This window comes from Engystomops pustulosus, chromosome 9 (assembly GCF_040894005.1).
Source record: "Engystomops pustulosus chromosome 9, aEngPut4.maternal, whole genome shotgun sequence".
Lineage (NCBI taxonomy): Eukaryota > Metazoa > Chordata > Amphibia > Anura > Leptodactylidae > Engystomops > Engystomops pustulosus.
The window spans coordinates 25,560,291-25,573,719 of NC_092419.1; the positions used below are offsets into that span (position 1 = coordinate 25,560,291).

Here is a 13,429-nt window from a genome sequence, read left to right on the forward strand (position 1 = left end):
TTACACTGTCTCACTGAGAATTCAGCAGGAAGTGTTTCATGCACAAGTGCTGAGGGGGCAGGGAGGGGGGGGAGTGAGGGTGTAACATCCTGTAAAGTCAGATCACAGAGGGGCTAGGGTAGCCCTTCAGTCTCATTAGCATAATGTTACAAGTTGATTTTAGTAGGAAATAGATCATGGATAACAAATATCAGAATGGTAGAAGCAACAGTTTTGATTGTAGTTTCCTTTGAGGAGCCCCTCCTAGTGGTGTCATTAATAGTCACCCTCTTTATGAACCTCTGGACCAGCTCTGGGAGCGGAGATGTGAGCAGGGGTTAAAACCTTGAGATCTGCCCTCCCCTTGTCCTCCGCTCATTAATGCCCAAATATATACCTGAGTTGTGAGAATCACTGGCGTGCCTGCGGGGATTGCAGTGCGGCATCAAGGAGCTCCGGCATCGTAGGCGCTGTCAAATTCTCTCACAGACCGGACTCAGGTGCCAGTTAGTTTCCCGGTTCCTGCCTGTTAGTGTGAACAGGTCCTGATCTTTAGGCTTTGTCAGACGGTTCCTGGGACTTCTGATATTTACATATTCTTCTAGTTGTGACATTTGGGTGAAGTTGTATTTTCCAGAAAAGACTGTGCACTACTGTTGTGCGAGATGAACTTATTGATCCATTAATTTCCATTTCCATTGATTTTATTGATCCAAAGGGAAACTTGTGTCAAAATGAAAGTTGTGACCATTGACAAAAGTTTCATTTTGGATCAATTAAGATTCTTGCATCTCACACCACAGTAGTGCACAGTCTTTCCTGGAAAATATTGTGAAGGGGTTGGTCCCCTAGACTGTAGCACACACAAGAATAGCGGAGAGCAGATGGTCCGACTATGGATTTGGGTGAAGTTGGACATCCTCTTGCCTTGTAGACGCTCGTAGGTCTCCAGTCTCCTTTCCCTTTTCATTGATGAGTGTAATCACCCATTTAGGTCAGTGGTCAAGTAGGCAGGGACAATTTTTAGTGTAGGGGTTTATCCCATCTCTGTCGGAGACACAAGGCATGTCAGATTATACTGAGGAACACCTGGTGAGGGGTTTATATGGAAGTCCACCTTCCTGGTGATGGATTCTTGTTCATACAGAAAATGGAAGATTCATCTCTGCAATGATTATCCGTATCCCCTATTCTCATGTCACAGCTTCTGGACACGATCCATGGGGCCCAGATCCCTACCAAGTGAAATCTGAGCAGTGACACGGAGGCTCTACAGAGATGTCTCCATCTGGTGATTGTTGATGGTCCAAGCGTCACCGTCTCCTGATGTCTCTCCCAGCAGCCAGACATAACACAAGTACAGTGTGATCTATGACTGTGAAGCAGAACCATAGACATGGGCTGTAATATATTTATTTCTCTTATTATGAAACTTATTTCATATAAAAGATATTTCTTATTAATCATTTAATACAAGCAATCAAGCAAAAAAAAAAAAAAAAGAAAGGTGCAGTTATCGACACAAAGGGTAAAGATAACAATTGAAAACAGCCCAAACCACAGACTGGGAGATCTCCATATAAAAAGGGTTTTCCCTTAAAGAACATTGATCTTCTATCCACAGGACACCCACACTTGTGGCAGAACAGGGGACCACAAATCCCCCTTAATCTGCCCTGTTATTCTGACTTCTGGCCTTGGTCCGTCCTCCGAGTCATAACCGGAAATCCCATAGAAGTCAATGCAGCACAGGAATCATTTTCATCCTGCGCTCCATAGACGGTCACAGCCGATACGGCTCACAGGACACACCCCCTGCGCTCAGAATATTCTCCGCAGCCCATCCGTGGTATGAAATCATCTCTATATGGATTTATCCCTTTAATAAGTAATACAAACTGGAGAAGTCCATTGCTAGATTGTGAGTGAATCCCTCAGTAAGAGATCAGAGGGGAATGAAGCAGGAGAGGGATAAAGGAGCGCAACCGCATCTCAGAGAAGGGAAAGTAATAACATATGTGGAATAACATGACGCGGATCTGATCAGAGAATAACTTATAATAAGTTCAGTTCTCCAAGAAGTAATGCAAGGAAGAGTCCAGGGATCTTCAGCCTTCATCAAGACCCAGTGATTATACACAGAGGATACGACTTCTTAGGTAAAAGAAACATTTTGGGGGATGGATCCAATATCCAGAAACACAAAGCAGATTTTTTTTGTTTCTTTATATTTTTGTTTCCTATAATATAAAATAAATAAAATCACAGCTTTATCCTCTTCTATCTCCCCCCTGGAGATCCCATTACACACTTCACCACTCACCATCAGGCTCGGGCCGGGTTATTGGACAAGTCCGGTGTTGGCTCCGAATCTGTGAAAGTAGGAGATTAGTTTCTACTTTTTGCCAAAAATATGACAGTGAAATGTTAATATAAAGTTGATTCTATGCTTTTTCTAATTTTCTTGATTTTTTTCAGTTCTCGGTTCTCAATTTATATTTCATCCTGAAAGACTGATAACACATGGGGTGACATTTATCATGGCTTGTGCGTCTGAAATATCCTGTATAAGCCCTGAAATAGGTGCAATTCATGGGGCATGGGCAACGGAGGGGTGAGAAGAGGGACGAGGATGGCGCTAGCGAGGGCATTCCTGTGTCCTAGTGGTTAGCATTACAGCCTTGCAGCGCTGGGGACTTGGGTTCAAGTCTCATGGTCAACATCTGCAAAGAGTTTGTATGTTCTTTCCGTTTTCGTGGGTTTCCTCCGGGTCCTCCAGTTTCCTCCCACACTCCAAAACATATTGGTAGGTTTATTAGATTGTGAGCCCCATTGGGGACAGGGACTGATGTGACAAGCTCTGTACAGCGCTGCGTAATCTGTGTGCACTATATAAATAAAGGAATTATTATTTATTATCACCCATAGTCTACACCGGTTCACTGGCGCATCACTGGTACCAACAGGGAGTGGGGTGCAACATCAAACACTCGTTTCAATTACTGCCAGCGTATAACAAATGTGCCCCCGTTATGTAGGTAAGAAACAGCACAAGAGAAGTAAAGCTAACTGGAGGAAAGTGATGATACCAAGAATAGTGCAACATGTAGAAGCATGAATGAGCCTCATGTACTGAATACTCACTGCCGGTCGCCTTGTAGCCGTCTTTTTTCTCTGAAACAAGAAGAAGAGATGGAATTAGGAAGAACAATCACATCCTACAAATGTCACACTGTCCAATAGACCTGATAAACATCTGTATCATGATAGGTCACACACATTAGATAAATGCTGACACATCCCGGGGATTTCGGTGGAACCTGGGGACAGGGGATATCACTGTACTGATGACATCACAATGGTCAGGGATATATGTATGTGGTAGAGGCCGATCCTCCTTCTACAGAAATTAACTGATTTTTATGGCTTTTCATGGAAATGTCCACAGAACTTGTTGTTATTTTGGGGAAAAGATCACAATTTTTTCGCACAGAAAAAAATATATATTAAAATTGACAAACTCTGTCCTGGTCTGTGCTGGTCTGTCCTGGTGGTGTCATGTCTGCCCCTATAGCGCTCATCAGTATCAGTCACTGATGATCAGGACACACAATTTTGGAGACTCGTCCCAGTTTGTAAGAGAAGAAGCGACATCACTGACACTTACTTCTACACCAGAGAAATCCAGCAACGGCTCCAGCACCAAGGAGAGCGACCACCACAGCGATGGCCACAGGGACGACCCAGACTCTCGGCTTGTTCGGTTCTGTAAGAGAAGATAAAGTTGAATATGAGCTGCAGATTATACGGAGAGATTCCTATAGGAAGGTATCAGCACATCCCGGAGGTGGACGATAAAACCTTCCTCTATTGTAAGACGATCACAAGGCCTTACTCATGGTATAGACTGCACTTCACGTATCAGGAATCACATTATACTCTACCTCAGCTGTGCTAATGACATACGAGGGCAGTTCAATAAGTACCCGTGTTTGAAGACAGAGGGCGTCCTGAGGGAAGTTGGTGTTATCGTGTGCTGCCATCTATTAAACAACGGCAAAACAAATGGCAGACTGATTGATTGGTTAGTTTGGATTTGGCAGCCATTTGAGTAAGACGTGTTTCGTGATTTTCGGTAAGATGGAAAAAGAGTAGTATTGTTCGGTAATTCGCTTTTTGTTTTTGGATGGGAAAAAATCTGATGAGATAAAAGCAAAGTTGGGTTCTGTTTATGGGGACACTTCGTCATCTATGATCACAGTTAGATATTGGTTCAACAAATTTAAACATGGGCGAACATCCGTTTTTGATGAGCAGCGACCAGGATGTGGTTAACGAGGAAATCATTCAAAAAGTCCATGACATGATTCGACTAACGAATGTGCACGAAGTAGCAGAGGCCGTAGGGTTGTCGACTGGAACAGCAATTAATATTTTTCATGATAAGTTGGCGATGAAAAAATTGTAGGCCTGATGGGTGCCGCGATCGCTCACGGTGGACAACAAGCGGATGCGGCTGATAACTTTGAAGCAGTGTTTGGAGCAATTTAAGTGAGATCTGAAGGAGTTTTTGCGTTGAGTTGTCGCCATTTGATGAAACCTGGATTCATCATTACACCCCAGAAACTAAGCAGCAATCAAAACAATGGATTTCTCCCGATGTATCTGCTCCAAAGAAGGTGAAGACGGTTCCATCATCCGGAAAGGTCATGGCGACGATTTTTTGGGATGTGAACGGCGTCATCCTCATGGATTGTTTAGAAATAGGAAGAACGACCACTGGACAATACTACAGGGAGGTATTGGACCACTTCCACAAAAAATTGAAGGAGACGCGGCCGTATGTGGGGAAAAAGAAGGTGCTGTAACGCACCAGCACATTCATCCGGAGTTGTCGCCGCCAAACTGCATGAATTTCGTTATGAATTACTGCCCCACCCCCCGTATTCACCCGATCTGTCTCCCTGAGACTTTTTCTTGTTCCCTAACATGAAGAAATGGCTCGCGGAAATTTTTTTTAGCTCAAACGAGGAAGTCATTGCCGAGACAGAGGAGTATTTTGGAGAGTTCGAGTGTTTATCTTTCTAAAAGAGGACTATGTTGAAAAATAAAAAAATTGTTTTTGAAAAAAATGGTGTCTTCATGTCTAACACGGTTACTTATAGAACCGCCCTCGTATGTATAGTGCGATACTATCACATACGTGTGCAGGACAGAGGTTTACACTGTGCATCTCCTCATTCATTCTCCCTTTAGAATCTGTTCACATGTTGCAGATTTTTCTTGCCGATTCTGCATCAAATCCTGGAACAAACCTCATTCATACACAATGGATTCTCCGGCTGCAGATGTCAGGACAGTGGATTGTCCTCTATGTCTTGTAACAGATAAAATCTATAATGAATCTGCATCTTGTGAATGATCTCTTATATCCGGTGCCTGTATTACAGCTGCTGATCCTGATACAACCCGGGTCTCATCTCCTGGACCTTATGATGAGGTCCTTATGCTGCTGTCAGGATAAGATTTACAGCTGCAGGAGAGGAGTCCATAGACCATCACATTACTGACCCCAGTCCTGACCTCCTCCATAGTCTTCCTCCTGTCATCCCTGCAGTGCGGATACAACTCACCCCACACAATGTGCAGCGGTTCTGTCAGGCTGCTGTGATCCACATAACACGAGTAAGTGTCGCCCTCTTTGGGGCGGATGTCCACGCTGACCCTGATCTGATAGGTGCCGTCAGGATTGGGGAGGACGTGTGTGGTCTCATATGTGGGAACGTCGTCCACCATGTTCTTCACCCACTTCACATCCACAGCTCGAGGGTGAAATCCGTGCGCCAGACAGTGAAGCGTCAGGATCCCATCATCGCTCTCCTGACCGGATACCTTCACCTTTGGCTGAACTGAGAGGGAAACGGAGAAAATATATATTATTGACCCCTGTACTGTGTATAACACCTGGGCGACCCCCCTGTACTGTGTATAACACTAAGGAGAACCCCCTGTACTGTGTATAACACTCAGGAGACCCCCCCTGTACTGTGTATAGCACTCGGGAGACCCCCCTGTACTGTGTATAACACTAAGGAGAACCCCCTGTACTGTGTATAACACTCAGGAGACCTCCCTGTACTGTGTATAACACTCAGGAGACCTCCCTGTACTGTGTATAACACTCAGGAGACCTCCCTGTACTGTGTATAACACTCAGGAGACCCCCCTGTACTGTGTATAACACTCAGGAGACCCCCCTGTACTGTGTATAACACTCAGGAGACCCCCCTGTACTGTGTATAACACCTGGGCGACCCCCCTGTACTGTGTATAACACTAAGGAGAACCCCCTGTACTGTGTATAACACTCAGGAGACCCCCCCCTGTACTGTGTATAACACTCAGGAGACCCCCCTGTACTGTGTATAACACTCAGGAGACCCCCCCCCCTGTACTGTGTATAACACTCAGGAGACCTCCCTGTACTGTGTATAACACTCAGGAGATCCCCCTGTACTGTGTATAACACCTGGGCGACCCCCCTGTACTGTGTATAACACTAAGGAGAACCCCCTGTACTGTGTATAACACTCAGGAGACCTCCCTGTACTGTGTATAACACTCAGGAGACCTCCCTGTACTGTGTATAACACTCAGGAGACCCCCCTGTACTGTGTATAACACTCAGGAGACCCCCCCTGTACTGTGTATAACACTCGAGAGACCCCCCTGTACTGTGTATAACAATTGAGAAACCCCCCTGTACTGTGTATAACACTCGGGAGATCCCCCTGTACTGTGTATAACACTCGGGAGACCCCGCAATGTACTATGTATAACACTCGGGAGACCCCCCCTGTACTATGTATAACACTCGGGAGACCCCCATGTACTGTGTATAACACTCGGGAGACCCCCCGTGTACTGTGTATAACACTCAGGAGACCCCCCTGTACTGTGTAAAACACTAAGGAGACCCCCCTGTACTGTGTATAACACTAAGGAGACCCCCCTGTACTGTGTATAACACTAAGGAGACCCCCCTGTACTGTGTATAACACTAATGAGACCCCCCTGTACTGTGTATAACACTCGGGAGATCCCCCTGTACTGTGTATAACACTCGGGAGATCCTCCTGTACTGTGTATAACACTCGGGAGACCCCCCTGTACTGTGTATAACACTCCAGAGACCCCCCTGTACTGTGTATAACACTCGGGAGATCCCCCTGTACTGTGTATAACACTCGGGAGATCCCCCTGTACTGTGTATAAAACACTCGGGAGACCCCCCTGTACTGTGTATAACACTAAGGAGACCCCCCTGTACTGTGTATAACACTCAGGAGATCCCCCTGTACTCTGTATAACACTCGGGAGATCCTCCTGTACTGTGTATAACACTCGGGAGACCCCCCTGTACTGTGTATAACACTCCAGAGACCCCCCTGTACTGTGTATAACACTCTGGAGATCCCCCTGTACTGTGTATAACACTCGGGAGATCCCCCTGTACTGTGTATAAAACAGTCGGGAGACCCCCCTGTACTGTGTATAACACTAAGGAGACCCCCCCTGTACTGTGTATAACACTCGGGAGACCCCCCTGTACTGTGTATAACACTCGGGAGATCCCCCTGTACTGTGTATAACACTCCAGAGACCCCCCTGTACTGTGTATAACACTCGGGAGATCCCCCTGTACTGTGTATAACACTCGGGAGATCCCCCTGTACTGTGTATAACACTCGGGAGACCCCCCAATGTACTATGTATAACACTCGTGAGACCCCCCTGTACTGTGTATAACACTCGGGAGACCCCCCTGTACTGTGTATAACACTCGGGAGACCCCCCAATGTACTATGTATAACACTCGTGAGACCCCCCTGTACTGTGTATAACACTCGGGAGATCCCCCTGTACTGTGTATAACACTCGGGAGATCCCCCTGTACTGTGTATAACACTCGGGAGACCCCCCAATGTACTATGTATAACACTCGTGAGACCCCCCTGTACTGTGTATAACACTCGGGAGACCCCTATGTACTGTGTATAACACTCGGGAGACCCCCCATCTACTGTGTATAACACTCGGGAGACCCCCCATCTACAGTGTATAACACTCAGGAGACCCCCCTGTACTGTGTATAACACTAAGGAGACCCCCCATGTACTGTGTATAAAACTCGGGAGACCCCCCTGTACTGTGTATAACACTCGGGAGACCCCCCTGTACTGTGTATAACACTCGGGAGACCCCCCATCTACTGTGTATAACACTCGGGAGACCCCCCATCTACTGTGTATAACACTCGGGAGACCCCCCTGTACTGTGTATAACACTCAGGAGACCCCCCTGTACTGTGTATAACACTAAGGAGACCCCCCCTGTACTGTGTATAACACTCGGGAGACCCCCCATCTACTGTGTATAACACTCGGGAGACCCCCCTGTACTGTGTATAACACTCAGGAGACCCCCCTGTACTGTGTATAACATTTGGGAGACCCCCCTGTACTGTGTATAACCCTCGGGAGACCCCCCTGTACTGTGTATAACATTTGGGAGACCCCTATATATATACATATATACATTAGCAGGGTGCGGGCAGTGACCTCTCACCTCTCCTCTCCAGATCTTCTCTCCCGTTCTCCACATGTTTCCTCAGCCAGTCTATACATTCATTCTCCAGATAAATCTTGTGTCTCTCCCCCCATTGTTCCTCTGGGCTGTTCCATCTCTGTGCGGTGATCTGGGCCTGGGACATGGTGGGGATATACGTCCAGGTCTTAGTGTCCAGGGATATGAACTCTCCCCCATCATATCCGTGCTGCTGGTACCCGGTGACGCTCCCGTCATCTCCCAGCTCACAGCCGTACATCACCTGGAGGATATGGAAACCTGCAGGAGCACAGAACATGTTACAGGCAGCACATACATCATGTATGTACAGGTCATGTGTGACACGTGTCATATACACAGTGTGTGCTGCAGGTGTTGGACACTGACATATATATCACCTATAGCACCGTTTCTTTGCACAATTTTTAGGCACAGTTTGTAAATTCCTCTCTAATTTGCGCCTTTTTTGGGTGCAAGCAAATGTCCGGTCGTTCTGAGTCCCTGCACCTTATCGGACATAGTGAGCGGCCACTATACAGATGTTTGCACGGCATCTATCCCTAATTTGCGCCTAAAAAGTCGCAAAAATGCATCTACTCTGAGCGACTGCACTTGAAAAAAACGTCACTTTTCATTACTGAAAGAAAAAGGTCTTCCCTTCAACATGGAAAATCCTTCAGCGCAGTTTTAAAGTGTAACATTTCTCCGTAATATTATCAGTCTCCATTTCCTGTACATTATATTAAAAAAGGCAAAGACTCTTTTAAGCAAGAATTTTTTTTATTTTTTTCCCATCTCTGTAACTTTCAGTCCCTGCAGTTACATCACAATGTGCTCCGGACCTTGTACAAGCGGAGACTTTATGTGCAGAGATGAAGCCCTGAACGTCCTGTCACATTTTTTCAATCTCGTTCCATTATTAGTCACAAATGAGATTTACTTTGTAGGGTAAAAATGAGGGACAAATTTAGGCGCTAAATAATCGGACATGCGACAAATCAAACATTTACTAAGGCAGAACTAGATCCACCACAAATCACAAGCCAAAAAAAAAATTACAAACCAGGTACAAAAATAGGCGAAACCTGAGACCCTCTATGATTAATGTCCCCCCAGTGTGTATACAGTGTAGTGTGTATATATATATATGAGTGTGTATACAGTGTAGTATATATATATATTAGTGTGTATACAGTGTAGTGTGTATATATATATTAGTGTGTATACAGTGTAGTGTATATATATATTAGTGTGTATACAGTGTAGTGTGTATATATATTAGTGTGTATACAGTGTAGTGTGTATATATATTAGTGTGTATACAGTGTAGTGTGTATATATATATTAGTGTGTATACGGTGTAGTGTGTATATATATTAGTGTGTATACAGTGTAGTGTGTATATATATTAGTGTGTATACAGTGTAGTGTGTATACAGTGTAGTGTGTATATATATGAGTGTGTATACAGTGTAGTGTGTATATATATTAGTGTGTATACAGTGTAGTGTGTGTATATATTAGTGTGTATACAGTGTAGTGTGTGTATATATATGAGTGTGTATACAGTGTAGTGTGTGTATATATATGAGTGTGTATACAGTGTAGTGTGTGTATATATATTAGTGTGTATACAGTGTAGTGTGTGTATATATTAGTGTGTATACAGTGTAGTGTGTGTATATATATGAGTGTGTATACAGTGTAGTGTGTGTATATATATGAGTGTGTATACAGTGTAGTGTGTGTATATATATTAGTGTGTATACAGTGTAGTGTGTATATATATCAGTGTGTATACAGTGTAGTGTGTATATATATATTAGTGTGTATACAGTGTAGTGTGTATATATATTAGTGTGTATACAGTGTAGTGTATATATATATTAGTGTGTATACAGTGTAGTGTGTGTATATATTAGTGTGTATACAGTGTAGTGTGTGTATATATATGAGTGTGTATACAGTGTAGTGTGTGTATATATATTAGTGTGTATACAGTGTAGTGTATATATATTAGTGTGTATACAGTGTAGTGTGTATATATATTAGTGTGTATACAGTGTAGTGTATATATATTAGTGTGTATACAGTGTAGTGTGTATATATATTAGCGTGTATACAGTGTAGTGTGTATATATTAGCGTGTATACAGTGTAGTGTGTATATATATTAGTGTGTATACAGTGTAGTGTGTATATATATTAGTGTGTATACAGTGTAGTGTATATATATTAATGTGTATACAGTGTAGTGTGTATATATATTAGTGTGTATACAGTGTAGTGTGTATATATATTAGTGTGTATAAAGTGTAGTGTATATATATGAGTGTGTATACAGTGTAGTGTATATATATGAGTGTGTATACAGTGTAGTGTGTGTATATATATTAGTGTGTATACAGTGTAGTGTGTATATATATTAGTGTGTATACAGTGTAGTGTGTATATATATTAGTGTGTATACAGTGTAGTGTGTATATATATTAGTGTGTATACAGTGCAGTGTGTATATATATTAGTGTGTATACAGTGTAGTGTATATATATTAGTGTGTATACAGTGTAGTGTGTATATATATTAGTGTGTATACAGTGTAGTGTGTATATATATTAGTGTGTATACAGTGTAGTGTGTATATATATTAGTGTGTATACAGTGTAGTGTATATATATTAGTGTGTATACAGTGTAGTGTATATATATATGAGTGTGTATACAGTGTAGTGTGTATATATATTAGTGTGTATACAGTGTAGTGTGTATATATATTAGTGTGTATACAGTGTAGTGTATATATATTAGTGTGTATACAGTGTAGTGTATATATATTAGTGTGTATACAGTGTAGTGTGTGTATATATATTAGTGTGTATACAGTGTAGTGTGTATATATATTAGTGTGTATACAGTGTAGTGTGTATATATATGAGTGTGTATACAGTGTAGTGTGTATATATATTAGTGTGTATACAGTGTAGTGTGTATATATATCAGTGTGTATACAGTGTAGTGTGTATATATATTAGTGTGTATACAGTGTAGTGTGTATATATCAGTGTGTATACAGTGTAGTGTGTATATATATCAGTGTGTATACCGTGTAGTGTGTATATATATTAGTGTGTATACAGTGTAGTGTATATATATTAGTGTGTATACAGTGTAGTGTGTATATATATATTAGTGTGTATACAGTGTAGTGTATATATATCAGTGTGTATACCGTGTAGTGTGTATATATATATCAGTGTGTATACAGTGTAGTGTGTATATATATTTGTGTGTATACAGTGTAGTGTGTATATATATTAGTGTATACAGTGTAGTATATATATTAGTGTGTATACAGTGTAGTGTGTATATATATATTAGTGTGTATACAGTGTAGTATATATATCGGTGTGTATACCGTGTAGAGTGTATATATATTAGTGTGTATACAGTGTAGTGTGTATATATATTAGTGTGCATACAGTGTAGTGTATATATCAGTGTGTATACCGTGTAGTGTGTATATATATTAGTGTGTATACAGTGTAGTATATATATCAGTGTGTATACCGTGTAGAGTGTATATATATTAGTGTGTATACAGTGTAGTGTGTATATATATTAGTGTGTATACAGTGTAGTATATATATTAGTGTGTATACAGTGTAGTGTGTATATATATCAGTGTGTATACAGTGTAGTATATATATCAGTGTGTATACAGTGTAGTGTGTATATAGTGTAGTGTGTATATATATTAGTGTGTATACAGTGTAGTGTGTATATATATCAGTGTGTATACAGTGTAGTGTGTATATATATTGGTGTGTATACAGTGTAGTGTGTATATATATATCTGTGTGTATACAGTGTAGTGTGTATATATATCAGTGTGTATACAGTGTAGTGTGTATACAGGGTAGTGTGTATATATTAGTGTGTATACAGTGTAGTGTGTATATATATTAGTGTGTATACAGTGTAGTGTGTATACAGGGTAGTGTGTATATATTAGTGTGTATACAGTGTAGTGTGTATACAGTGTAGTGTGTATATAGTGTAGTGTGTATATATATCAGTGTGTATACAGTGTAGAGTGTGTATATATTAGTGTGTATACAGTGTAGTGTGTATACAGTGTAGTGTGTATATAGTGTAGTGTGTATATATATTAGTGTGTATACAGTGTAGTGTGTATATATATTAGTGTGTATACAGTGTAGTGTATATATATCAGTGTGTATACAGTGTAGTGTGTATATATATCAGTGTGTATACAGTGTAGTGTGAATACAGGGTAGTGTGTATATATTAGTGTGTATACAGTGTAGTGTATATATATATATATATTAGTGTGTATACAGTGTAGTGTATATATATTAGTGTGTACACAGTGTAGTGTATATATATCAGTGTGTATACAGTGTAGTGTGTATATATATCAGTGTGTATACAGTGTAGTGTGAATACAGGGTAGTGTGTATATATTAGTGTGTATACAGTGTAGTGTATATATATATTAGTGTGTATACAGTGTAGTGTGTATATATATCAGTGTGTATACCGTGTAGTGTGTATATATATTAGTGTGTATACAGTGTAGTGTGTATATATATTAGTGTGTATACCGTGTAGTGTGTATATATATCAGTGTGTATACAGTGTAGTGTGTATATATATTAGTGTGTATACCGTGTAGTGTGTATATATATTAGTGTGTATACCGTGTAGTGTGTATACATATTAGTGTATACAGTGTAGTATATATATTAGTGTGCATACAGTGTAGTGTGTATATATATTAGTGTGTATACAGTGTAGTATATA

General features: G+C 41.4%; 1 protein-coding gene across 1 annotated transcript in view; it reads right to left on the reverse strand.

Annotated features, from left to right (window-relative positions):
* Positions 1–1,374: 1,374 nt before the first annotated feature.
* LOC140076555 (class I histocompatibility antigen, F10 alpha chain-like) overlaps positions 1,375–13,429 on the reverse strand; it is a 64,731-nt gene continuing 52,676 nt past the window's right edge. Inside the window, exons 3-8 of the mRNA XM_072123127.1 lie at positions 8,608–8,886; positions 5,613–5,888; positions 3,647–3,745; positions 3,124–3,153; positions 2,303–2,351; positions 1,375–2,219 (exon numbers count right to left, since the gene is read on the reverse strand). Coding sequence (XP_071979228.1) covers positions 2,305–2,351; positions 3,124–3,153; positions 3,647–3,745; positions 5,613–5,888; positions 8,608–8,886 — 731 coding nt within the window. The 3' untranslated portion in view covers positions 1,375–2,219; positions 2,303–2,304. The remainder of the gene's footprint in view (positions 2,220–2,302; positions 2,352–3,123; positions 3,154–3,646; positions 3,746–5,612; positions 5,889–8,607; positions 8,887–13,429) is intronic.